This window comes from Apteryx mantelli, chromosome 17 (assembly GCF_036417845.1).
Source record: "Apteryx mantelli isolate bAptMan1 chromosome 17, bAptMan1.hap1, whole genome shotgun sequence".
Lineage (NCBI taxonomy): Eukaryota > Metazoa > Chordata > Aves > Apterygiformes > Apterygidae > Apteryx > Apteryx mantelli.
Window position 1 is genome coordinate 7678090 of NC_089994.1, and position 27958 is coordinate 7706047.

Below are 27958 nucleotides of genomic sequence, written 5' to 3' on the forward strand. Positions count from 1 at the left end.
AGCAGCCAAGATGGACTCTTACCAAAAGATCAACAATCCTGCGGACATCTCTGTTATTGTCATCTATTTTTTGGTAGTCCTGGCAGTGGGACTATGGGTAGGTTTGGATTTTATTTTATTTTATTTTTTATTTCTGCTTAATGATTCAGTAAATTAAAATGTGTAGTTATATAAAGAGCTTGGTGCTTAACTGAGATAGCTAACAGGTAGCTGGTGGGGAAAATTTACTGGAGAAGGGAGGGTGGCTTGGGGAGGTGATCATTCAGGTGGGTGAATGGAGCTAGTGGGGAAGGTGGAGGATTGATTGGGGTCTGTGTGGGAAAGGAGAGCTGATGAATGAAGACCAGGTCCTCCAGAGCCCCTACTGGAAAGCAGGCTAGAAGCAAATAGATGGAGTTCGGCAATGGAGAACAGGGGACTGCAGTGGGAATTGGTGGTGTGAGGTGATGCAGTAGGGAACGGTGAGCAGCGGGAGCTGTGGGGAGAAGAATGGAGGTGGAGCTGAGGAGCGGGAAGGGCAGTCTGTGCTGATGACCCTGATGTAACTGTAAGGCTGGGACGGTGCCTGCATGGTGAACTGGGGACTGCAGACCGCTCCCAGTGGAGGAGTAAAATGGGTCAAGATTGTAGGTGCCATCTGAGTGCAGTATTTTGACGGCTTTTTTGCCAGCGTGGCCCTTACTGCAGGGAGCAGTGCCATGGAAACTACGAGGAAGGGGCAGTTTCAGGGGTGGCAAGTGATGGCAAGGATTTTCTGTTTGTAAGCTAAGCACACCTGCCGCCTGCCCCCATCCAGGCAATGCAGAATATGCAAGGGAAGACTCGGCGCCTAATCCTAAAACAAAGCACAGTGCAGATACTATCCTACTGGCTTAACCGCAGCGCTGAAGTGTTTGAAGATAATAGGCCAATACAGTGATTTATAAAAGTGCAAACAGTGGAATGTCACTAAATTTAGAAGCTGCTGCTCTTTCTGAGGAGCACCCTTTCCCCTTGGGGCAAGCTCTCCTGGCCATCTGATGAAGCACCTGACCACTGACAAGCTGAGACAGACATGAGAGGAGACATCCTATGCTTTCCAGAAGCAACCCATGAGTCCTTCTCACAGGACAGAGAAGTCAGCTGCAAAACAAACTTTCCTTTCTAGCAGCCTGGCAATGTTTTGAGAAGCACCACACTTTTCGGGTGCATGTGCTTGTTCAGCACTTTGGGGACGCAAAATGGCCACAGCCATGGTAGTTTGTGCTAAAAGCATAGCAAAAATCTGAAGCTTCGGGATGCTGGAAGACCTTGGTAGCTTGTGGGAGGGAACTGTGTCTTTGCCACAGAAATCTGGCTATTGTTTGTATTTGAGCATTGTGTTAAAGTTCTGCGTCAGAAAAGGGCTGATGGGTGGCGTGTCAGACAAGGGTGTTCTGGCAATTCCTGGAACTGCTTCTCTCGAGCAACAATATCCTCTTTTATGAGAGAAATACTTATTCAGTTGTGTGTAGTGAAAAAATAAATCTATTGTATTTACTTCCCTTCTTCTATATCTGAATAAAAAAATTGGCTAATTCTCAAGTCATCCCCCTTTATTTGCCTATCCAAAGCCTATTGGAGGAGACAATGGGAATCCAATGTTTGGATCGAGGTCATTAACAAAAATTGGAGGAAGCTTCTCTCTAATGCCCATCCCCAACAGATACAAAATGAGTGTGTGAAAAGGAAATTTTTATTGGCTTCTTTGTTTGAACTGCAGAGAGGATCAGCTGTATTGCTGATATCACAAGAAGAAAACGGATCTTTGTAGAGATCTGCTGGGGCTGCATAATATCAAATAAAAAAGCTGCATACACTCTTTTTTCACTTGCATGAACTTGCAACTTACAAATCAGTTTTTGTGGGTCCGAAATCAAAGGGTTTGCTCATCTGATGAAGTGTTTACCTGAGTTTGAATTTATTCACTGAGCTCCTGGTTGGATGATCAATTTTTTTGTTTCATTTAATTTTATTTTAATGTTTTGGTTTTACGGTCATGAAAGCTGAATGGTTAACGTAGAGATAGATACAGGAATCATTGTTCAACGCTGTTCTTTTTTTCATCATCGGCTGGTTCTTCATATCAATTGTGTCGATGTCTTCCAGTTTATCCCACAAAATATGCACGTTTTACTCCTCCATCCTAGCTGTTTATCATTAGTCTTTGTATAACTTGCCTGTTAGACTTGAAAATATGATTCAATCATTCTTTCTTTTTCTTTCCAGGCTATGTACTCAACCAACCGAGGAACAGTAGGTGGATTCTTCCTGGCTGGACGGAGCATGGTGTGGTGGCCGGTGAGTGTTATCCATTCTGGGTGTATATAAAATAGATGTATGCGCATGTATGTGCAGCCACTTGCATATAAATATGCCTAGTCCCTAAATATTAAGTATCTCTACAGTACTATCAAGCCTGTGACGACTATGTAGTGTAGACCCATCCAGCCCAACTTTAAACTCTCTCCCTAAGCACAGTGATATAGTGCTAACTGCACTACAAAAGTCATCTGATAAGTAGGGAAAAGTGTTGGGGAAGTTGTCTCTGCTGAGCCCTGAGCTGCTCTGATTGCAAGGCTAACTTGTGTGAGCCTGGGTGCGCTGGTGATGGCGGTGTAGACAAATCCAGTGCTTTGCAATTCAGCCCACCTAAAAACTTTTTAATGTCTTGAATTTATTACATTCACTGCACTCAAAGTAGCTGGCTCATTGTGAGATTATCACAGAGAAGAATTAATTTACTGAAATTATTCCTGATGTTGCTTTTTTGCTTTCACTTTTGGCAGAAAGTTCTGGTCTGTACAAAGATGAAATCCTGGAAAGATTATGATAAGTTATTGATAAAATATAAATTTAAATGTAAATGATTAAATTTAAAGATTATCTGTGATTTACATTGAGTTTGTCTTCTGTGAAGCTGTAGTCTCTTCAAAGATGGAGAAACCGAGTCACAGACAGTAAGCAACATGTTCACAGCCATCCAGCAGGCCTCTGGCAGAACTGCTATTAGAAACATTCATCTATTTCTTCTAGACCATAGAGAGTCTGTTCAGTGTGACTTCCTGGAAAAGCAGAAAACTTAGACAAATCTGCATTTTCTGTGTCACCAGTGTGGCACTTTTAAAGCCATTTTTCCATGTGCTTGGATGGAAATTCTGAATATTCCTGACATTGCAGTCAGTTCCCCAAAATGTTTTTGCACTTCAGCAAGATTTTTGATTGAAAATGCCACCCATATGGATTCAGTTACAGGATCAGGGGAGAGAGAAAAAGAATTGAGTAAATATTTGTTCTCTGAAAATTTACAGATTTTCTCAAAGTAGGTTGCAGAAATGCCTGCATCTATTTCAGTTTTCTTGTGCTTCAGGGAGCTGCTGTCTGCCTTTAGAAGGGATCAAGGTTGCCATTTTAATGGCATAAAAAGATTAAAAGGCTAAAAGCAGTGGAAGGTGTCCTTATTTGGTAGAGCAGGTCTAAGAAAATTCAGGTTCCACAGGAAGCTTGAGGAAAGAGAAATTTCCAAAGTATTTTAAGGCAAATTCCATAATTCTAGAATAAAAAACACATTACTTCGTTTAACTGTCAGTGTAACCAGTGGGCTGCTTTTAACCTTGTGCGATTCTATGCACCTGTCAAGGGTGAAAATGAACTGCTACTCTTTTGTGCGGGTGTACATGCAGATGAACGAGGCAAGGCCAGGAAGGCTCACTATAAAAACCCTCCTGTCCCTAGCGATTCCCTGGAGACCCAGGGAATGTTATCTAACACCCAGTTCTCCGGCAACACAAAACCAACAACTGCAGCAAGCTCCCCTCCTCCCGAGAGAGGAGAGAAGGGATGAGCTACGGTGCAGCGGTTGCCTCTGGGATCATCTCGCCTCCTGCCCCAACTGTGGGAGCTCCGCAGGGGTGAAGCGCTGGGCATTCGTGCCGCCCTGAGGGCAGCCCTTCAGTCCTCCCTTTGGAATGCCAGGAACGTCTTTCTGGACCATAAAAACAAAACCTTCTTGTTGTGATTCCTGGTATCGCCTAAGATAAACAAATGGCAAACACTCAAATCACAATGTAAATACCAAGTCAGAGTTTGCCTGGGATAAAAAGAGATTTCAACACCTATTCCCACTGTTAAGCAGGTAGATAGGACATCCATCCATCCCCGTGCAAACTGGGCTGGAATGACTAGGAAGCCAATGAAAGTATAGAAAGTTCGGTCAAAGATGTCATCTCAGTTCTGCCACAGCTGATGTTACGTGTATGTTTTTACTACTTTTGTGCTTCGACTTAGCCAGGTGGGACTGTAACCTGGGAATTAGCTCTGTGGGAAGTAGCTCTGGAAAACCCAGATATATTTCCACAGTCTGTAGATGAGAGACAGGGTGGGGGAAGTTGTTTTGTAAGTGGGCTCTTATGTATCATGTGTATGTGATTTCAGGGTAATGACTCTTGCCACTTAATTGGTTGCTTTCTGGAACAGAGAGAAAGGGAAAAACACTTCCAGAAACTTGTTACAAACTGAATTGGCTTATACCGCTTGTATTTTTCAGTGGTCATGGCATGTTCTGTGCTCTACAAAGCAGCCACAGGCAGCTTTGCTGCTCCCAAATGGAAAGAGGCTTGTTAGTGATATATTTGGGATCTCTTACTGACAAATCCAGGAAGGGATTCTGCTCACTTAAATGATGTAATAGCTGTGGTTTAGTAGACTGGAGGAGACAGGCAGTCAAGGACTCAACGTTAGTCCTGCTTTTGATAATTTTGCATGTGAAAATGTTTGTCAGTCACTTTGCCTGAGTGTGCTTCAATTTCTCATTGTATAAAGTAGGAGCAATTTGGTTACGCTGGTCCGAATCCGTCCAGTTTTGGCTCAGACAGGTGGCTCCAGCAGTGGCCGTGAAGGTTGCTCAGTATTTTGCAGAGTCCAGTGCACTACAGGTCTTTGGCTGTTCTGGGTGGGCCACTTCTGTGTTGTTTTGCTGGAATCACTGCTGTTGTGCAACGGATGAGTTGACTCAGTAGCTCTAATGGTTAGTTAAAGATCAAGATATATAATTACATTCTCACTGATTACTGGAACTTTAAATTTGCCATGAGTTAATGGCGAGAAATTGTGTCCCTTCCACAGGCTTTTTACAAAAATTGAGGAAAGAGTTCAAGAAACTGCTTCCAGTCTCTTGGGCTTTGAGGGAAATGTCTTCAGGAAAGACATGTATGGCTCTCTAAATACTCAGAACCAACTGGCCTTTTTGCAAAAAAATAGAAGTTCAGGAGCACTGCCAGCTTTATAACATGGGCCTTGTAAACTGAATTTTAACTTCTTGTATTAGATGGAGGAGTTAAGTTCAGCCAAATACTTTCTACTATTTTATGAAATTAAATATCTGTTACAGGAAAACAGTCACCTTCAATAGTAGCCAATCTCTCAGGATTAACAAGGCTTCATGAACAATATTAAAAACTTCAGTTTTGAGACTTTTCTGCTTTTGAATTTGGTTCTGCAGGTTCTGTAGCTCTGCAGACATAACTGTCTGCACAAGGTTATGATAGTTACTCTTTTTACTGCTCCCCAGGCACAATTGCTAGTGGAGCAGAAAAGTATCTGTTGGGCATCTGAAGTTCAGCTGTAGCTAGAAGGATTTCCTGAATAGTGAGTAATGGTAATACCCTTCAGTCTGGGTAAAGCCACATGCTACAGGGAACAGATGCGAATTAAAGAAAAGCATGAGCACCGTAAAGGAGTAGTCCTCAAACAGGGGAACGTGAAATTTGCCCAGGGAAGAGTGGTATGAGCAGCAGCTCCTGCAGGTGATCCACAGGAGAAGGGACACCACAGAGCAAGGCTAGGGGTGGCACACGGCTGCGAGGGAGCCTCTACACTGCCCTCTGTGGAGGGGCTCAATGCGGACACCTCTCTGACACGGGAAGGTCTAAAGCCGTGGAAAGGCTCAAGCCACAGAGCCTGCAAACTTGCTGCAGTGACCACTGATTTACAAAGTGCATCGTATACGATTTGGAACAGCGAGTGCCAGGATGTCTGCGCATCCCAAGTTCATGAAAAGAGCAAGGTGAATCGATTAATGAATAACACGGGAAAAACACAGTGCTCGTCATCTGTCCGCAGTGCGATGGTACTTTCCTGAACAGAGAACGCCTGTTAAAACCTGACCTCTTAAAGGATTTTCAAGGAGTTAATGTTCCACGTTTGCCTCGGGCTGGTTCAGCTTTTTGCCCTCTCGCCAGATTTTGCTCCTTTCAGCCAACCTTCATCGTCTTGTTTCCTCCTAGACCTGGTTTGTAAAATCAAGTCACTTAACGTGTTCGCTGAGAACAGTTAACAATTCTTGAAAATGGTTTCCCCCTGTCGTCCCCTGGTTTCAGCCCGTCCTCGCTGAGGTACGGCCGCGCACCTGGAAGAGCTCCCACAGAGACCTGCCCTCCCGCGGGGCTCCCGAGGGAAAGCAGCAGGCCGAGCACACGCACCCGGGCCGCGGCGCCTCCTCCCGCGCACGCCCTGCCTTCACCCGGCGCGGGGGAAAAGCCCATCCTGCCGCCCAGATCGCGGAGAAGTAATCGCTGCTTCTGGGAGCGCTGCGGCCCTTGATGCCGGCCTGGTGGGGAGGGAGCAGTGTTAATGTTTATCTGCAGTCTTTGGAGAAACCACATTCTTTAGGTCATGCGTTGGTGACCTGCAGCACCTACCAATGGCAAATTAGGCAATTTCAGTAATCAGCTTTTTCATTATAAAAATACTGCAACAGTCAGTTCTTCAGCAAGACGTTTTGGGCCCACAGCACCTCTGCCCTCTGCCCTCTTCCTTTAAACTGCCGTGGCACGCTGGCAACCTCTTCCCTCTCTGGCCTCAGCAGCCGGCAGGGCACGAGTACAATTGCTAAACGCTCCTCTTGCTTTAACTGTGCTGCGGTTTTCAGAATAGTATATATTTTTCCAGTTCTGAAGCTGAGTTCTACCCCTCCCTGTATACATAATGACAGAAAACATTTTTTAAATTGCATCCATTATTACTATGTGTTGTGCTTACACTTACTGCACTGGCTCTACCCTAATTCAGAAAAGAAAATTTAGAAACTGAAGGGGATAGATATGTGCGTTCACGCTGTTTTGTCCTTGTGCTAGCCCCAGACATCTTGGTGATTTTGCATTGGTTTGGTCTGGTTTTGTATTTTTCTTAAAATACAGATGTGCTTTGGGTGAAGCTGGGAACACGGTAGTGTCGGAGAACGCTACGATGTCCCGGGTTGTGTTTTCAGGCAGGGAGCCAACGCTTTCTATAGCTGCCAGTTCTCAGAGTTTGTCATTAGCTGCTTTTATTACTTGAATCTGCTTACAGTACATTTTAAGCTTTTGAAGTGGGAGGGGGAACACATTAGATAAAATCAGAGATTAATGTGGTTAATCCTTGCTGGTGATTGCATTTCTAATAACTTAGATTTAAGTTTAATTATTCATCTCTGGGAAAACCCTGGACGACATTACTGATGCCCAGTATTAATGGTCTTTGTTTCTTCACAGTCATTATGGGGAAAACACGGCTGATGTCACCAGGAGGGCAGAAGCAAAAGTTTTTGTTAACACCAGTGATCTTTCTGGCTTGTTCACTAATGCTACAACACTTATCATTCCTGTAGAAACATCTGTGATATGACAAACAGGTTACATTTCTGTAGGGCACAACTGACTTCTAGAAACGCGTGTAGAAATCCAGACCTGAGTGAACTCAGAGAGAGAAATTCCCTGTCACAGCGAGAGAACTGTTTGTCTGCACAAAGACTGGGAGAAATCAGGAGATCAGACTAAGAAAAGGAGGAAAAAGTAAGCTTGGAAAAGAAATCAGAGAGTCCTCTGCTGAGCTTTTTTTGTACAGTATAGCTTGCATACAGAATGGGGGAGAAAACCCTATCTTGTCGTTAGAGATGGGGTTTGTGAGCAGAGGAGTGTAGGTGCCGTTCCTGACTGTGGGATGGCTCTGTAGAGTAAGTCTGATCTTCAGAGGTGCATTTCTGTGGTGATTGCCTCTTCCCCTGAGCCTCAGACGAGCATCCCTGTGCTCCCAGAATTGCCTTTATTTTTACTGCTACACCAAGGAACTCAGTGCAGTGGTTGCAGACCTGGGAATTTGTAGCTATTCCCTTTGCCTACATTTTAGGACCCTAAACATCTCCTAGTGACTGCAGACAAGGAATACCTCTCCCTTTTGTAAGGCAGCTGTAAACATTTCCTAGCTGCCTGCCCTTAATGAGTGCGTAAGGAGAGCATGCCAGATGCAGGCTCCTGGATTTAAACTTCTAAATAAGCTTTTAAAGGCATTTTGGGTTCTTTCAACATGAGGGGTCTACATTAAACAAAAGCATTATAAACTGGTCAGCAGAGCTTCTTTCACCTACGTTCTGTAGGTTTTTCTTTTCTTTTTAATTCAGTTTCCTTTTTTTTTTTTTTTCCTTTGTCACTCTCAGGGCATATGGAACAAATAGGAGTGAATAAAGAGCAGTTCACTCATTTCTCGGAACCACTTCAGCTCACATGTTCTGCTTACAATATCCACGCCAACCTCTTTTCCTCGCTCAAGTTCTCACCCTGCCTACTTCAGTTTCTGACCCTGTAGATTACGGTTTGGCATTTCTGCTGCCTTTAATGCTTTCATTTCTCTTCATCTTTTCCCATTGTCCGAGTTATTTGATGAAGAATTAGATCTTTTGGGGACAATTTCCCTTTTGTGAACCTCTCCTGCCTGTCTGTAATCCAGCATAAACCTTTTTTTTTTGGGGGGGGGAGGGGAGGGTGTCTTTCTCTGATCAGCAGTTGCTCTGTTCTCCCCGCTGCTCCGTGTGCAGGATCAGTGCAAGATTTGAGGGTCTTAGAAATGTCCACATTCCTTAAATGCAAGTCCTTGATTAGCTGTTGTTTGTATCTTCTGGAAACACACTTTTCAGCTTCCAGAATTTAATTCAGTTATTTTAATACTTTTTGACCAGAAGGGAAACAAGGACAAAGTTTGTACATCTCTTACTGATGATACACTTAGTCCTACAGTCTGTGGAACCTTAATAGAAACTAGGGAGTGCCAGTATGACAAACGGGTATGCATGGATCATTTCTCCTGTGAGCAAGGCAGGTCAGTCATCTCCCCTAATCACTTGGATGCCACCCAAATGCCAGTTGGTCAGGTTTTCCAAATATCTGAAAATCTACATTGGTGCCCCAACCTGTTTGCCTCAAGTGGAGGGAGATCTTCTATGCAATGTCCTATTCATTCCTCACTGTTGTCAAGACGATGGCTGGAGTCTCAGGTTTGAGAGGGGAAAATAAGAGGGAATCTTGAAAGTGGTCAAGGCGATTATGGTTGTCAGTCATTCTGATCATCTTCTCCTGGTAGATAGGCATGAGTCCTCAATACCAAACAAATACCTAAAATCTAAATTTCTTGTCCTTTCTGTTTCCAGATTGGTGCTTCTCTGTTTGCTAGTAACATTGGAAGTGGACATTTTGTGGGCCTAGCAGGAACAGGAGCAGCTGGAGGAATTGCCACCGGAGGATTTGAGTGGAATGTAAGTGGCATGCTTTTGAGTGAACATATTGTGACATCAGGATTATCTGCAGAGGTTAATCAAGATAACATTGTCTAAAAATTTAGGGCTGTCAAAGTCTGTGCTTGGCAACGCCTGCTTCTGTATAGACCGGTAATGGTAATTGCCAATGGCCTCTGTTATTTTGCTCATTTTCTTCCTTATTCTTTGTCACTGGGTGAAGATGACCCATTTCTATTGAATAAAATTTTTTTAGAGAACATTTAAACCAAAGAAATTGGTGGATTCTCTTTGTATGTGCCTTTTGATTACTTTGCAGGTACTTACAAAGAGCACTTTCAGACTGCAGGATGTCTGGAGGAAGGCACCAGTTTTGTAGTCCATAGTATTTTTGATGGCAGTTTGCTGCACAGGAATTGTTAAAGAGGCTTTGATTTCCTGACAAACTGTAAGAAATTTGGCACTTTCTTCACACCGACCAGCATTCCAAAACCACTTTCTCCTTCCCGTGATTCTTAGGGGGTATATGTTCTGCCTATGGTTGCAATATAGGATAGAGATATCCAAGCTGGCTTTAAATGAACTACTTGTGGTGCCAGGAGCAGTCTTAACTGCAGCAGTGCAATGATTCGTGTGAGCTAATTCAGCCCATTTCCTTGTATTCTCAGCCTCTGTGAGTGTGGATAGGGCTGCCTCTGTGCTGCTTACTCTACCTTCATGGAAGGGATTATGCCATGACACCAAGGACTTTAAGAGTGTACATAAGTTGATACTTCCCTTGGGTTTAATTCTGTGCAGTGAAAGAAGCGTACCTTCCTGAGGGAATGGCTTTTTTCCTTAAACAAGTAGACAGTTGCTTCAAATAGTCAACTACTCAACTACTCATGTTATAACCACTTAAGGGGAAGGATAAAGGCAAAGAGAAAACTCTGTGAGACCTGCACAGTTACTCTGTCATCTCTCACTATTTTCTTACACTAATGCTGTAACAAATCTGATTCCCCTTCTCTTTGCACCACAACAAAACACAACAAACATTGCTTGGAGCTTCATGGCATTCAAAGCTCTAGGACCCAGATCCTGCTCCACACACGCTCCTCTCTAATGCTGCATCACCTGGGAGATTCTCCATGGACTGATATCAGTGCACAGCGTACAATAAAGGTTGTTTAGGAAAAAGCAATGATGCATGTGTGTGTTTGAGCAGATACGCTACACAGACAGTTCATTAAATACTTACAACAGAGTGGAATTGATATACAGGTTAATACACGTGGTGGAAATACTGCTTTAGACTCTATAATCTGATTCTCCTCTTGAAAGAAATATTGTGTGACTATTATGGTGGTTGTGTATCAGTATTATTCCGCTGGGATTATTTCTAATTTATATTAGTATGACAGTAGAAGTTGACCCAATATTTCCTGTCCATCTTGTGTTTTTGGTCTAGGGACAGAATTTAAAAGACATAATTAAAACACAGAATTAGTTTTATATTGTCTGTTTAAATATGTACAGCTCTGTATGAGACAACATTTGCTAGCCATTTAAGTCGGAACGTGGTGACACTGCAATACAGTAGAATCTATAGTGCACAAAATACATGTAATACAAAATACATTCCAAAATGGTAATGTGGTAAATATGAAATGCTTTACAAAATACATGTGGTACATCCTATACAGTATATGGTGTTGTAACATACTGTGTCTTGTAAAATGTCAGGACATTGCACAAAAACCCACTGCAGAAGGCATTTAAGGAGGTATCAGAATTTCTACTCTCCCCAATACCTAAGTTAGCAGAGATCACAACATATAATTGCAGCATACCTGATTCGGGAGAGGGAGCAGATCCTGCACTGGCGGCTCTGGGATCAAGGAGCTAACAAATAGGTCTCAGGTAGCTGCCTTCAGCTTCCTTAGTATTTCCCAGAAACAGCAGTCTTCTGGGCCCATCTCATTTTAACCACGGTGCTCCCTGAGCCTGCTCCGAGGAGGGCTGGGGTGGTCTGATGCTGCTGGTGGAGCTGTGCCTTGATGACAGAGGGAAATCCTGAGAGCAGGAATCAGCAGTTTTGTTATAAAGTGTATTATCACATGTGCTACCCTGGGACATCCAGCATGAAATCCAGGCTCTGTAATACCTAACAAACACTTTGGCCAGGATTTCAGTCCCGGATTTTCATCTGTGAAATGAAGGGCAGAGCAGGGGGGGCACCACTGCAGTAGCCAGGTTTGCATGGTTTGAGTGGTCTCTAGCTGCTCTCAGGTCTGAGAAATGGTCTTAGGGAGTGCTGTCTGGAGAGAGGAGGCTAATTCAGCTACGATTTTCTTGGCTGCAGGCTCTGATATTTGTGGTTGTCCTAGGATGGCTGTTTGTACCCATCTACATCAAAGCTGGGGTAAGTAGAAACACAATGTTATGATTTTCTATTCTGCCTGTTTTAATCTCTCTCACCTCTTGTTTGTGGATCAGGTCTTGAATAGTGCAAAGCCATTATCAAGGACGAGAGATCTGGGCATGTTAGGAACTGTACAATATTGTATCCGTATGTATTTGAACAGTGAGGGCTCTCGGTTCTGAGACCTGAGCTGAGGAGTGTTTGGTGCTCTCTCCTTGTTCTCCTTTGACTCCTGGAGCTGTTGTTCCTCGCAACTTCATCTCCAGCTGCCCTCCCCTTGCCCTCCAGCCTTACAGTATCTGAGCAGCAAAGAACTTCCTCTAACTTGCTTTGTGTGGTTTCCCGTTGTCTGAATCCTTATCGCCTCTCCCTCTGCAGGTGGTGACAATGCCAGAGTATCTGAAGAAGCGTTTTGGTGGCAAACGAATTCAGATTTACCTGTCAATCCTTTCTCTGTTACTGTATGTTTTCACGAAGATCTCAGTAAGTTAAGCTTTTTCAAGCATTTCTTCCATCCTACACTGATCTAAAGAAAAGAAGCTCTCATTTATGTTATGTTTTACATATATGGCTCAATTGTTTCTAATTTGGAGCTCTTGACTGAATTAAGGGTGGTAAAAATATGATTTGGGGTTTTCTTTCTTCCAGTGAGAAACATTGTGTATCCAGATCTGTTCTACAGCCCTAAGAGCTTTTTTCCTTTCTAAATTGCCTCAAGGAAGTCTTTCTCTAGGTGCTTATTGTGTTTTCTTTTTCTTTTTTTCTTTTTTTTAACGTTTACTTCTACTTATACTTTCCTCTAAAACAAGTTAGAATGGAGGGAACCTTGTACTGTGTTGCATCCTGTTGGCTTCAGGGTCTGTGATACAGGTGGAAGAAAAGTTCACAACTTGTCGGTTTGCACCCTTTTCTCTGCTTTAATCCCCCGAGAAACAACGGTTACTGCTTATTTAACCGCATGGTCTCAAACCTTTTGGGCATTGTTCTGGGCACACAACATCCCGCTCCAGCCCTCTGGCCCTGTCTCCTGCTAAGGGGAGTGAGCAAAGCTTCCTGGTTTCAGAGGGCAGAGAGGGCTCTTGGGTTTTCAAGGAGCAGGAATTTTTGTTCCTAAACTTCATCTTTATCCCTTTTTAGTATCATCCTTTGAACATGCCAACAGTAATATTAATGGAGAAAAGAACGAAAGGACTATGGAGAAAAGAGAATAATAGAATAGGGGTTAGAAAATAAGGGAGTGGGGAAATGCAAGGGAAGGAATTAATAGCAGTTGAGGTGAAATGAGGGAAGAGGAGAGATTGTTTCAGTGGATAAGTGGTTCCTATAAAGTTTAAGGTACTATGAAGTTAATGTTTATTAAGTAAGTGGATGTTGCTGTGAGGTAGTGAAGGGACCTGGTACTTTCCATACATTTTAAAACTACCGAGATCTGAAGAAGTCCACAGTTCAGGCATACCTCAATCTGTTGTTTTTCAGAAGTTGCCATGGCAGATTACTCTTTGCCCTCTGAATGGGAGCTGAGTGATAATAGTGCAATTTAAGCTAAAAGGATTGGCCTTTTGCTCTCATTCTCACATCTTCATGATAACTGAGCCTTACAAAGGTTATAAATTAAACAAGCTGGGACTGTGGGGCTGGGCCCGGAATTGGATTTGCATAGGTTTTGAGAGGATCAGTGACTTTTGCTGTTTTGCTTAATCACTCTAGCAGCTCAGAAACGCATCCAATCAAATAATGACTCACAGTCCTGTTCTGCAATATGTGTTTTTAATTAGCCCATCAAGGTGTTGTTCAGGTTCTGAATTTATTATATTTTATTTCCAGCCTGTATCATGGTCATGGGGTGGCGTTTTTCAGTGGGGTGTCTTCCAGGCAAGACAGGATCTCCGTTTAAGCTTGTAATGTGGTCACGAGGCTGAAGCCTGCTCTTGTAGTCCTGTCTTACCACGGAGCAAAGCAGCAGCCAAGAGATCTGCACAGCAGCAGATTCCCCACTCTACCATTGGCTCATCCCGGCTTCCCATGAACCCCGTTATTCCAGATGTGTGTGCGGGGTGGCCACAGGACCTGGTCTCTCTGCCATGCACTGTCTGATGCACAGGTTCCTCCCGCCATTTCTCCCGTTTCCCTCACCTGCCCAGAACAGCGCTGATGGTGCCTGCCACATGTACAAACGTGCCTCTGATTTCTGTAGTAAAAAGGCATATCTTCCGCATCGTTGCCTTATGCCACTATATTCAGTGGGGCAGAATTTGCCCGTGTCTGATTTACATGCCATATTTTATTCAGAATATACAGAACAGTCAAATTCCTTGGAGGCTTCAGGTACTGTCAGAGGAAATCACAGTAGGTTTTTCCGTACCCTGCTACGCAGCACTGTGCAGAGATGCCTGCATTGTCTCCAGATGAACCAGCTCCAGAAGTGGAAAGGGAAGGACTGTCCTGTCCCAGACCATAGCTCACTTCCCTGTGCTGTGTAGACGTAGGCATGCTATGTGGAGCTCACATAGACCTCTCTTCTCAGAGGCACTTTGTATCTCCAGAAATACCCACGTATCGACAATCTATGACATAGCTTGGAGATTTGCATTTTACTTCCTTGACAGCTGCATTTGCAGAAACTCCCTTGTCATCTCCTGGGCTTAGTGAAGAATTATGACAAAAGGAAGGCTTTCTGCCCTGCCCTTGGCAGGCAGTCACACCTATCAATTTGACTGGCGGTGATACTGCCACTTATTTTTGTAGAGGAGTAGTATCTTGTTTCCAGGGTAGTTATTTTGTATGATGCTTCCTTGCTCTATTATAATATAATGTAATGCTCTTGATAATGTAATTATTAGGGTGCTTTCCAATGAACAATATATTATGCAAGGTTATGTAACTCCTGACTGTGCCCGTTTTTGGCACAGTCTGATGGTGCCTAGGACCTCGAGATGATCAGATCCCCTTTGCACACCTCTATACATTGTTGTTACCATTTCTCTCTTTTCCTGCATGTTTTCTGTGTATTTTTGTTGCTTTCTTACCTTGTTTTGGGGCTAATCAATCACTTCCCAGACGGAGCCATCCCACAAGGGTCTTTGGGATCAGTACTCACATGATCTTTTAGCCCAGATGATTTCTGTTGCACAGGTGCCTGGACATGTACATGCTACCCGAGCATACCGTACTTTGTGAGCAATGCCCATGATGGTGAGATTTCAGGCGCTTGCTAACAACCAGTGTTGCTGCACCTGGTAGTTACGCCAAAGAAAGTGGTCTAGTGAAAATAAAATCTTGATGATGAGTGATTGACTACATTATGACAAGGGACTTGAATGCTTTTGGAAAAACAGAAATTTAAAACCAGAATTTCTAAATGTATTACAGCCTTTTCTTTAGATTCATTGTGCATAATTTTAGTAGTAAATGTATTGGCACAGATTTACAAGGAGAGGAGGAGGGGAAGAAGGATAATTTTCTTTTAAAACTGCGTGGTGTTGAAGGTTTTCAACATCACGTAAAGAGAATGTGCCATACCCTGACTCCCCCAGTAACGTTGCAGCTGGATCCACCCATGATGCTCGCAGGCCCCAAGTTAGTTATACTGTTCTGCCAGTTGTTCCCGAGTGATGTGCGTGGCTTTGGAGAGATAGCCTGTAATGCAAAGGAAAGATTTACTCCATTCAGAGATAAGATAAGCTTTTAATTGTATCCATAAAAGAGTATTAATGGAGAAACAAGGAAATCTTGGAAGGGAATAATCTAATTGGGAGAAAGGAGCAGCAATTTGGGAGGTAACTCAGCAGTTCCAAGGAGCTGATGTATTGCTCAGGATGCTAAATAATTAACTATATAATTTTCTGTGGGTGTAATTTTAGGACTATTAATATTTATTGCTATGTAGGCTAAACTAAAGCGAAGAGCAGTGAAGGAAAGACCTAGGGCATAAGTTGATCAGTGCTATGAAAAGGGTTTCTTTCCTCCCAGCCAGCCAAACTGCACGACTGCTTTCTAATATTTCTGCGCTGCCTTATTTCTGCCCGGCCGTGGACACAAACAGCCCTAGTGGCTTTTCGGTAGTCTGAGGCTCTGGAGTCCCACGGCTTGGCCTGTGGGGCTTCTCGCCCCTCCATCGAGCTGCCGCCCGGCAGTCACCCTGCGGTAACTGCCTGTGTGCAGGCGTTACCCCTGGGCACAAGTAATGCTGCCTCTCCTGGTAGATATGCTGTTAGTCAAATGCATGCCAATGTTTCTGACAGGAATTTAAAAACAGTGGTAAAAAAAGATGTTTGCGTTTAATCTCCATTTGTCCTGAACGAGGAAGACCGGCTGTGCCACGTGTGTAAGCAGTAAAGGAAAAATATGAGACTTTGAGAGTAGCATTAAATGAACAGAACCATAACGTGTCTTGGAGATACACTTACAACTGTATCCAGGATAATTTGGGCTTTACGTATTTTGTTATTAAACTTTCTCTCAGTGTGTAAGCACACAGTGGTGAGGAAATGACTCTCTGGGTCTGGCTTAAATGAGCCATTGAAAAATATCTGGAAATACTCTGAGAAGTGTTGCAGCTCTTGCAGTAAAAGCAATGAGTTTCTGCGTGGCACTGAGAGGAGAGACTGGCCGTTGTAGTAAGACAGCCTCTGTTTGCATTTTGCACATTTATTTTTATTCTTTTGTGCAAAGCTGTAAGGTGGGAGTTGCATATGTCTGTACAGTACCCTCATCCTGAGCATGTGATATACAATCATCATGAACTTAAACATACCCTAATGTGACATTTTTCCTTTTATAGGCAGACATATTCTCTGGAGCTGTATTTATACAGCTGGCTATGGGACTGAATCTTTATTTGGCCATAATTATTCTGCTCGCTATTACTGCTCTTTACACCATCACAGGTGAGTTTGTAGAACAGTCTGATAAATTGGAGAAGTTAGGGGAGCCAGAAAAAAGAAAAGACAGGAGGGAGGTAAGAGCAGAGAAACGAAAACCTGAAAGGGGAGTGATTTATTATGGTCTTTGTCTGAAAGAGAGAGATGGTGAGAAAAGGAAAAAGAGGCATTTGTGCAGGGGCTAACCTATTTGTCTTGACTTTTCTTTGCCATTAGGTGGCCTGGCAGCTGTGATTTACACAGACACCCTACAAACATTTATCATGGTAGTGGGATCCTTTATTCTCATGGGATTTGGTAAGTAAAGGAGATGAATTCAACTGGAATGTCCAACCACAAATCCCCTAGTGCCCACAGAAGGAGATTCTTCAATGTGGAGCCCTCTTAAGTCAACAACCAGCAGATTTCAGTTCATACATCTCTTTGCCATGGAAGAAAACTGTCGTATTGCCAAGCCCTTTAGTCACTGAGATCCCTCCATCTCCAAAGTACAGGGGAATGTGTAAGGTCAAGTGTAGTATCCTATGTGAGAACAGGACTTGTGATGGCTTATGAGGTAAAAGCAGAGTTGTCTGCAGGTGATGACGATAGTCTTGGGAAGTTCAGAGAGTAGCTTGTTTCAAGAAGATTATCATTCAAACGATATTTAGATGCTAGTGCATGAAATTTCTGATTCAAAGTGAAGGGCTGTTGGTCACATGGCATGGCTTTTCCCTCTTCCTAGCTGCTATCTTGTGCTAAAACACCCCAACATTTTAAGTAAGCCCTGTAGCTTGTATGGATGCCATTATATTGCCAGTCAGAGAAGAGAGACGAATTGCATGTTTATGGATAGGATGATATGTGTCCAGAAGACCATATACATTTTAAAACAGAAATCATGCTGTGAAACAGAAGTAATGGGAAGGGGTCATAAGAAAGTAAGAAGTAGTAGTAATAAGAAATTCTGTGATTTTGTAGTGTCCTTTCCTTTTCCTTCTAGCTACTCAGCGCTTGATTTTCCTCTAGCTAAGTCTTTCATTGAAATTAATTATTCCACCATTGTTACAACAGAAATAACTTCAGACTGACCTAATCTGGTAAGACTCTGCCTTTGGTTCTCCCTAGGCTAACGTAGTCTGGAAATACTGTATCTTCCTTTCACTTCTTGGCAAGGCATGCATAAAAGATATCGAGACAGAGGAGCCTAAACCAATCTTTTAGAGCTGCATAGAAACCTAAAAAGATCACTTTGATTGTGTGAATGCTTGTAAAACACTCTATACTGTCTTCTGAAAATGTTGATATATACTGGCTAGACTATTTTACATCCATATTCTGAAATTTTCTCCTTGAGCTCTCTGGCTCTATTAGAGCTTTTTCCAGTATTAAATACTTTATCACTACCTTTACTTTCTATTTTGCAGCATTTTCCAAAGTAGGAGGGTATGAAGCTTTCGTGAACAAGTATATGGCTGCAATTCCATCCAATGTCTCCTATGGAAATATCACAATTGATGCAAAATGCTATACTCCTCGGCAAGATTCCTTTCACATCTTCCGAGATCCCATCAATGGAGATCTGCCATGGCCAGGGCTTGTCTTCGGTATGAGCATCCTTGCTCTGTGGTACTGGTGCACAGATCAGGTAATGTGGAAGCTATATGCCTTGAAAATCTTGAAGATTTGGAAAATCTGTTGTTCATGTAAATATTTTATTCCTTTTTGGCTTTTTAGTCTGTCTGCTTTGAGAACATCTTCTGAAAGAGAGTGCTACCTTTTAAACATAGACTGGATAAAGCATATTTTCCTTTACTTGTTTTAAGTATATCCTTTGATTTTCAAGTAGCTTTTGCTTTTTCTAGCGGTAGGAAAGGTAAATAGGCTCTCTCGCTGTGACCCAGGCTAAATACCACCTTGTGCCTGGAAGCTGGCATGGTGTATGTGTAATGCTGTCCTCAGCAGGAGTCACGCATGCTTGCCATGTCTCATTGACAGGTTATTGTCCAAAGATGTCTCTCTGGCAAGAACATGTCCCATGTGAAGGCCGGCTGTATCATGTGTGGGTACCTGAAGCTCTTGCCTATGTTTCTCATGGTGATGCCTGGAATGATCAGCCGCATTTTGTACACAGGTATGTCCTGGCATGCAAATCTCTGCCAGCCTCTCTCAATTTTCCCCCTCTCTGTCCTTCCCCAAATACCTGTTAGGCTGTCACCTTGTCACCTAGGTTGTACAGGCACATGCATGCGTGAATAGTTCCTGCCTGGTAAGAAGCCAGAGGTCTTTCCCCTTTCCCTGATCCCGGGTTTCTGCTAACGCTGTCACCGTCCATCTCAGGGGGCAGGAATTCACGGTGTCCCTCCCCAGCGGCCTGTTTGCTACAGCCCCGCTCTGGCTAAACGAGTGAGAAATGCTGCCCAGGGGTGACCTTCTGCTGGCAAGGGGGCAAAGAGGGTCCTCAGTTACAGAGAGAGAGACGTGCTGCGCACGGACGCTGCCGAGCGACCTGGGGCCGCGCCGCTCTCCCCCTCCCTGTAACCATCGGTGTGTTTAACAGCAGGCAGAGGAGGGGTGTTCAGCCTGGAGGGGTGTTTGTGCTGGGATCCTCGATTGTTTTTGGACTTGCTCTCCATGTACTGTTCAGTCCTGGTCTGACAAAATAATTCTGATTTTCTTTGACCTGCAGCACTTTTTAGTATCCTTTTAGAGAGGAAAGAGGGGAGGGAGGCTTAGACTCACCCCCTTCCCTGTTAGCAGCCCGCGGGGGATATCGAGCATGTCAATTCAGTGGGTCAGCACAGAGATAAACTTTAGAAACTCGACTAATTTGGGAGCAATGTGTTGATAGTACGACCTTGTGTAACCCTGCCTTGTTATCCTCCCCTCAGATGTGGTGGCTTGTGTTGTGCCTGAAGTCTGTAAGCAGTACTGTGGCACCCCGGTTGGCTGTACAAATATTGCTTATCCCAAGATGGTAGTAGAGCTTATGCCAAACGGTAAGACACTCTGTTTGTTTTTTTGTTTTAGGAAAGATGAGGCTGCCAGACTATAAAAACAGGTGATAGAGGGAGCCCAACTCACAGATTTAGATTCAGAAATTCTTGCTAGAACTAGGGGCCTGAACTGTTGTTTAATGTGATTAATTTAATCTCTAAATTATCACAGCAACTCTGTGCTATTATGACTTATGTATCGGAAAACCTGGGCTCATTCTGGTGCACAGAGGATAGTCTTCACTACATACCGTCAATCAGAGAGGCAGGCTGCATCAGCTGTTGTGGCTGGAGGTGCAAGAGAGCTATACGCTGGCAATGCCGGCTCTCAGTTGGCAAACAGGAGCTGATGAAATGGTAGTTGTGCTCCCTTTCTGGAAAGGTCAAAAGAAACCTGCTTTGCCAGTGATTTATAAAAGACCGTCTCTGTCAGGATTTCTGAGCTGGAGGCACACACCTGCGGTTCTTCTGTTAAACCCCCGAGGTGAGAGGAGAAAATACTGTCCCAGATGCGCATTGTTCCATATAAAGCCTGTTCAATAATAAGGCACCACTCTAGAGAGAACTAAGTATACATGTAAGGAAGAGAAACTTCTGCAGAACACCCAAGAACAGATTATGATTAATATTATACAGACCACCGTACTTCCCTGATATTTAATACTTCCCCATAGTTTCATAATAATACAATAGTACTTGCCTATAGTATGCTGTTGACTACCTCATAGAAAAGTAGATCACCCTGATTTTCAAACAGTAAAAGAAACTTATGCCAAGCAACTGGTTTACAAATATACCACAAGCAAGTGAGCACTGAACTGCAACCAAGAGAAATGAATTTTTTAATTGTTGGGGAAAGTCTGCTTGGTATTATTTTTTTTTTTCTTACAGTGTCTAATCAGGCAGCATTCACAAAAGAAGCATCTAAGTTCTAAAAGCTCAAGAGTTGCCCTATCACTGCTGTAAACACTGTTTTTCCAAAGCTCAGCAGACATCGCTCTGCTTGCATTGCAGGAAAACGTCAGGCAGGCATCAGCACATAAATACGCCAGACATACCCCCGGCTGGCGGGGCTGAAGGGGTCGGAGAAAGCGCTGTGGCTGGTGCCACTTACTGGCCTCTTCCCTGAACGCCCATCCCAGCTCATCTATGGAGTCTCTTTGTATTTCAGGTCTGCGGGGTCTGATGCTGGCAGTCATGTTGGCCTCCCTCATGAGCTCCTTGACTTCCATTTTTAACAGTGCTAGTACTTTGTTCACTATGGACATCTACACCAAGATTCGACCACGAGCACCTGAGAAAGAGCTCATGTTAGCAGGAAGGTGAGTGTTACCAAGTCTTCCCCAGCTGAAGAACCGTAGCAAGCACTAGTGGGTTACAGATGGCCAAACAGCGCCTTGTTAAGTGCCTGGGTGAAAACCTGTGTTTGCAGTGTGCATGCAGTGCAGCAGTGGCCTCCTGTGGCCAGACGTGTTGTCCCACGTGCACGTTCTTTATGGTATTGTATGATCTAAATTGCAAGCCCTGTTTCCAAATTGAGTGATGCATGAAATAGCCAGAGTAATTCTCAACATTTATTTCCTACTGCTACTCAGAGAGAACTATTTTAAATATCTTTGCAGGCTTTACGCTGCACCATACTGCAGCATCAGTATAGTAGCCATTCTTCTAGTTGATCTGTTATTGATTCATCTCTAGACATAACAAACAAAGGAAAAAAGTTATTCCTCCATGTTTTAATTACATGTTTAGCTGTAAGCTGACTGATATTTAACGGACACAATATCCAAGTTGGATTTTGTTTGTTTGTTCAACGGTATCTGGTCGTTATCATTGATTTTGTTGGTTGAAATACAAAATGAACATTAAAATTATTGATTAATTGCTGATTCTTTCATTTCTGAAAGATGCTTATAAGCAAGTGGCTAATTGAATATCTGGCTGTGTTTACAGGGCATTTATGCTAGTTTTAATTGGTGTCAGCATTGCCTGGGTTCCTGTGGTACAGTCAGCTCAAAATGGGCAGCTCTTTGATTACATTCAGTCGATCACTAGCTACCTGGGACCACCAATTGCTGCTGTCTTCCTGCTTGCTATCTACTGCAAACGGGTCAATGAGCAGGTAAGTACAAATTAGGAAACAGGTATGCTGCATGTTCCTTTAGCTATTGGGCAAAAGTTTTTTTGTTCTGGTGTCTTTTATTAGCAACTTCTTCCTGGTTACCCTGTGTTTCCATGTCCCAGGGCCTGAAGTTTCAGAGATGAATTGTTTGAAAATTTTCTGGGCTAGTTTGATAGATAACAATTCACCCTTTCTACCCTCTGTGGGTAAATCTGTGTTGCTAGACTTCCTAGACAGCTCTGAAACTTAGGTTTTCTATAGCTTCATTAGTGGATAATTTATAGGGACCTAATATTTGAAAGTAATCTTTCAGGATAGTGGTCACCAAACTGCTTTAACAAACACATCACCTGTCATGTTAATCTAGACCACTTTGTCAACGGACTTTTAAGCAAAATTGCCGTTGTCATTGTTTCCCATTGCCTGTAAGACCCGATTTGAGATCATTGATTTTGATTCTTAGTGCAGCGAACAAGGAGAAATGCTGTACTTAAGCCTTTGTAAGGAAATCAGAAAGCAAGAGGTCTGCCCTCAACTCTGTTGTGTGCTTTGATGGGACCACCAGCCAGTCATCATAGCTGGGGTCTCAGACATGCTGAAAACTCAATACTCAGAATTGCAGTTTCTTTTCTATAATACTGGGAATAATAATGCTTCCTATCTCTCAGATGTGTTCCCAGGAGCATAAGTTCATCAGAGTTTGAGGTGCTCATGTGATATAATTGGAAAGCCTGGAGAGAGAAATAGCTTCTCTGCTTTTGAGTGTGGCTGGAACTTTTTTCTCACTGTTTTCCCTAGGGACCAGTTCAGTGATTATTTGTGTATATATCCAAACAAAACAAAACAGAACAAAAAAGAAGGCATTTTACACACAGAGGACTTTCCATTTCCTGTCCCAATACAGCTAAATTTCACAAACAGGAGTAAATTTTTATGCCATTCACGGCAATCTGTCATTGACTTTACCTGGAATTTTACCTGAGGAAGAATTTAGTAGAATCCTCAGAGTTTTGTGTACACTGCACACTTTGAATTTGGGTACACAGGGGAGACAAGCATCAAAGCTTCAGAGAACTGAGACCTTGCATAAGATAAATTCCCGTATTGTAACTGCTTATGAGATTTATCAATATTTCTTGCTCAGAATCATTCTTCTTTCAGCTAGAAATGGAATTAACCATCTTGTCTTACTTTAAAACCTTTTTGTGACTTTGAGAACAGAATAATTAAAACTGTTTTATTCTCAAAATCAGCATTAAAACCAGAACATTTTTATCAGGATTTATGATTTTGTGCTACCATCATCAGTTATTTGACTTCAGAGAATCACAGAATGGTTGCAACTGGAAGGCATCTCTGGAGTTTGTCCAATTCCCCTGCTCAAAGCAGGGTCAGCTGGAGCAGGTTGCTCAGAGCCGTGTCCAGTTGGGTTTTGAATATCTCCAAGGATGGAGACTCCACAACCTCTCTGGGCAACCTGTTCCAGAGTTAATCACCCTTACAGTAAATAAGTTTTTTCTTACATTTAAACAGAATTTCCTGTATTTCAGTTTGTGCCCAGACACATTTGTGTGTGTCCTCTGTACTTTGGGCTAAATCCACAGCCAAGTGAATGTAACTTCAGTTACTTTTCTTTCTTTTTCCAGCAATGATTTTGGCTTTGTAGGTGTTGTTTGGTAATTATATAACTGTATTGCATAGGTATATCACATAGTAGCCTGATGGTTCAGTCCTATCTCAAGTATCCATAGTATCCTCTACTTGCATGTCTAAAACAATTTATGAATGCATTAGCAGATAACCGAGGTTTAACAATAATCAGCATTACCATTGCTATTCAAAGGCACTGTACAAACTACTAATAAAAGCTGGATGAGTTGCTCTCCTTATTCTTTCTCTGAGCTGCTAGTCGCCACCCCTTTCACTTGTGCTAATACGCTGAGCTGTAAGTACAGTCATTGAAATTATCTGGGTTAAAAACCATAAATAATGTGCAAAAGCCAGTGTAACATGTAATTACCTCCTTGTTTCCTCCAGCAACTGTTCAGAACTCAGGAAGAATTATTTCTGTGCCTGAAATCTCTCATTCTGGTAACTTCTGTCACTTTTCCATAGGGTGCCTTCTGGGGCCTGATCATTGGGCTGCTAATTGGACTCTCTAGAATGATTACAGAGTTTGCCTATGGATCTGGCAGCTGCGTGAGCCCTTCCAACTGCCCATTCATCATCTGTGGGATTCATTACCTTTACTTTGCAATAATTCTCTTTGGGACTTGCCTCATCATCATCCTGGCAGTCTCCCTAATGACTAAGCCCATTCCTGACGTACATGTGAGTATTATTTGCACTCCTGCTCCTCAGGAAAAGGAACTCAATGAAACCATTGGTGTTCAGCGCTATTACTCCTGGCATTTCAGCTATAAAAATCATATAGTTCCTCTAAGAAAGCAAAGGAAATAGTCCTCGCTTAGCTGTCACAAGTCTTCAGTGATTCCTAATAATCCTAGTTATTCCTAATTCCTAATAATAATCTTAGATGTTGATTTAACAGACATTTGGGATGCTATGGTCATATAGTTTGTTCATGTGCTGGCCAGACTTGCTTGTCTCTGTGTATTAAGACTGTAGTGTTATAAACTTGTTTTGTTTCATGGCAGCTTTACCGCTTGTGCTGGACTTTGCGAAACAGCAAAGAGGAACGTATTGATCTTGATGCAGACGAGCAGGAGAAACCTGATGACAAAGATGTGGAATCAGGTGACTGCTAAATAACTTCTGTTGTAATATCTATAGATGCTATCAATATATTGAGAATCTTAATTTCATTCCTGAAGGAACAGTAACATGCTTGGTATTCAAAGAAAAAAACCCCAAAGTAACAAAACTTCAAGCCTCACAAGTTTAAGGGGCTAGTAGGGGGCCTTCTACCAATCTCAATCAAGCTTAGCATAGATCAGAAGTGAAGCCGATTTGAAGGGAAAAATTTCATTCTCACTACATTTTCGTGTAGTGAGGGGGCAGTTCTGGGACTAAAACAGTGGAGAAGCTGTAGGTCAGGGTGATGTGTGTTGGCAGAACTGTGCGCGACTCTTGCACTTGGAATGATACAATGAGAATTCACTTGGGAATGGTGTGTAGCAGCCAGGATTGAAACAGCAAAGATGTAGTGCTGGGCAGCATGAAAGTGAATTGCCAGGCCTCCATCTGGGCAGGAACACCTGCTCTCTTTGCCACGCTTCTGGCTCTGCTGCCAAGTTCATTTTCATAAGTATCCTCACACTCATCTATTTGTATTTTGATTAAAAGTATTAAAGTATTGAAAAATGGAGATAACGGGTTAAGCTTTGCAGTGTGGCCTGCTTCTCAAACACCAGATCAAGTCTCCAGGCTGCAAAAGGCCCTCCTGCAACATATAATAAATCACTCTTTTTCCAGGTGAGCTGTGAAATCACATTATTCACCTGATTCTTCTACTTGTACTAAACTGTTCCCATGTAGCTAAGACCATAAATCAGAGCTGCTATAATAAATATAGGCTTGTCCTCAGCCACTGAGATCTTTTAACACGTGTGGTGGTCCGTGTTTACATTTCATGACCAGTGTGTTATTCCTTCCAGTTACAGAGGAAAATGAAAAAGAGCCAGGATGCTTAAAGAAAGCTTACAACTGGTTCTGTGGCTTAGATCAGCAGAAAGGACACAAACTGAGCAAAGAGGAGGAGGAAGCAATGAAGAAGAAACTGACTGACACTTCAGAAGTGCCACTTTGGAGAAATGTCGTGAATATCAATGGCATCATCCTATTGACTGTGGCTGTATTTTGCCATGCCTTTTTTGCATAAACCTCTGATTACAATTCTAAAATTGTACTGTATTGTTCAGCAGAAACAATGACTTGTAAATTTACAGAGTTAGATACACTTTATTTTCATTGTTTAAGTTTGTAAAAATTGGAATGATTCATTCATTGGTTTTATGATCATAATTTCAACAGTCTAAAGAGCAGGGCTACTGGGATTTCAAGAGAGAGGATTTCTGTTTAGACTTTGAATCAGTCCAGTATCAGTCCTGGTTCAGAATTTCCATCCAATATTCTCTCTTCTCATGATACATTTCATATCTGAGGTGCAGATGAAGGCTGCATGAGCCATCTGAATCTTAAAGGGTTGATGATACTAGTTTGATTTTTCACTCCTTTTCTGAACTTTCAGATTTCTTTTTCCTTACAATAATTCAATAACAACAAAAAAAATTAACTCAGGGACTGTTCTATGGATTCAAGATAAACAATCACTTTTGTTCCCTCCAAGCACAGGATACCTTAAGTAAAAGTGTATATATTTGTGTATTTGACACTATGTCTATTTTTATGTTATCACTTTTCCCCCTACTGTCACTTTTTCTGACACATTTCATTGTGTTGTGTTTCTCAGTATTCAGTGGAACACGAAACATCAGAATTTACTGGGTTTTGAAATTAGGCAAAAAGGATCTCAATAATCCTAAAAAGAATTCTGCTTATGATAGATTCTCTGTTTAAGGTGAACTTCAAAAGGTGCTCCTCTCTGTGTGTTTTAATGTGTATCTATACTTGAATGTGAAGGTTTATTTATACAAAATACATTATATACATACATACAGTACATTGTGTATTTATATATATATATGAAATATATATATACATGTATGTATATATGTGTGTGAATATATATGTGTGTGTGTGTATGTACGTATTTGTGGAGTCATTTCCAGCTTGGTGTGCCAAAATTAATCTCTACCCACAGTTACTAGGACCTGGTTTTTGTGGGGATGGTGCAGATTATTATTTAATTGCCTCTTTCTGTGGACTGTACTCTGTAACAATCCATGCACATGGTTAAAAGTTCAAAGCAGCGGAAGGCTGGGTTTGCATTTTTCTTTCAAGCACATTTAAGGACTTTACACTGTTGTTCTGCAAAACTACAAATCTTTCTTCTGAAGGCTGCATTGAGAAGTATAATTCATGCTGTATGCTGGTTAAGTATGACAGCACGAGTTAACAGTTCATGAAGGAGAATAGGCACAGCTGTGGGATATCAGCTAAACTAGTCTGATTGTCTTCGCTTGATTAGGATATTTGAAACCAACTGAAGACACAGGAAAAGACAGATGTGATACTTCAAAACACAAAAAAACAATAGACTTTCTTACCATCTAATTCAGCATTTTAGGGAATCAGCTATAAAAAGAAGACATCAGTTGCTGCAGTCAAGCTACATAACAATTCCTTGTTACTGTTGTACATGTATCGCAGCATGCTGCAGGGTCTCAAACCATTTCAGTGCAGCGTGTTGTCCCGCGGTATTCAGCAGCAGGATGCACTGGACTGCAATAAGTCTCACTGGGAAGCTAATATAGTGTCTCTGCACATGCTCCACCACAAAGCTGCTAAGTCCTGCAGCTTTAATCACTGTCACTTTACAGTCTTCTCACAGTATCTTTTCTTCTCTTGAATCCCAAACAAAATCTCAGATCTTCAATAAAATCCCTGCAGTATGCTGAGATGTTTCGCATAGGATAGATCAATTCAACATGTTATAAATACCAGTGCAAACTATTTTCTTACAATTAATACAGCAATAGAGTATTTTAAAGACCATGGAATTAATTATATTTAATGGACTATGAAGACTTGTATTATTAAAGTATTTGTATATTTTAAAGTATTTGGTGTCCACAAAATGATGAATTTTTTTAGATAATATAAGGGAAGACACAGAAACTTAATCTGGGCTTTAGTTAATACTGGGTCAAAATCAAACTCCTTAAGACATTGTCACCTGCCAACACTGGGATAAGGTTACCCTTTTATTTGGTGTCTAGATTTTGGCTCTAGGTAACAACACTGGATGACAAACAGGTAAGAAAGCCTTTCTTGGGGATTGCCCAGCTCAAGACGGAGCTGGTCATGCTTTGTTACACAGAGAAAAATATGGTGAAATGATACAACCATTTGGATAAACACAAATAATATAAATTA

General features: G+C 42.3%; 1 protein-coding gene across 1 annotated transcript; it reads left to right on the forward strand.

Moving 5' to 3' along the window:
- SLC5A1 (solute carrier family 5 member 1) lies at window positions 1-27644 on the forward strand. The gene is made up of 15 exons (XM_067307290.1): window positions 1-97; window positions 2248-2319; window positions 9476-9580; window positions 11904-11963; window positions 12342-12446; window positions 16744-16849; window positions 17060-17140; window positions 18250-18470; window positions 18821-18956; window positions 19714-19821; window positions 20990-21140; window positions 21772-21940; window positions 24056-24271; window positions 24598-24697; window positions 25558-27644. The coding sequence occupies exons 1-15, from the start codon at window positions 11-13 to the stop codon at window positions 25779-25781; spliced, it is 1941 nt and encodes a 646-aa protein (XP_067163391.1). The 5' UTR covers window positions 1-10; the 3' UTR covers window positions 25782-27644.
- Window positions 27645-27958: the final 314 nt, after the last annotated feature.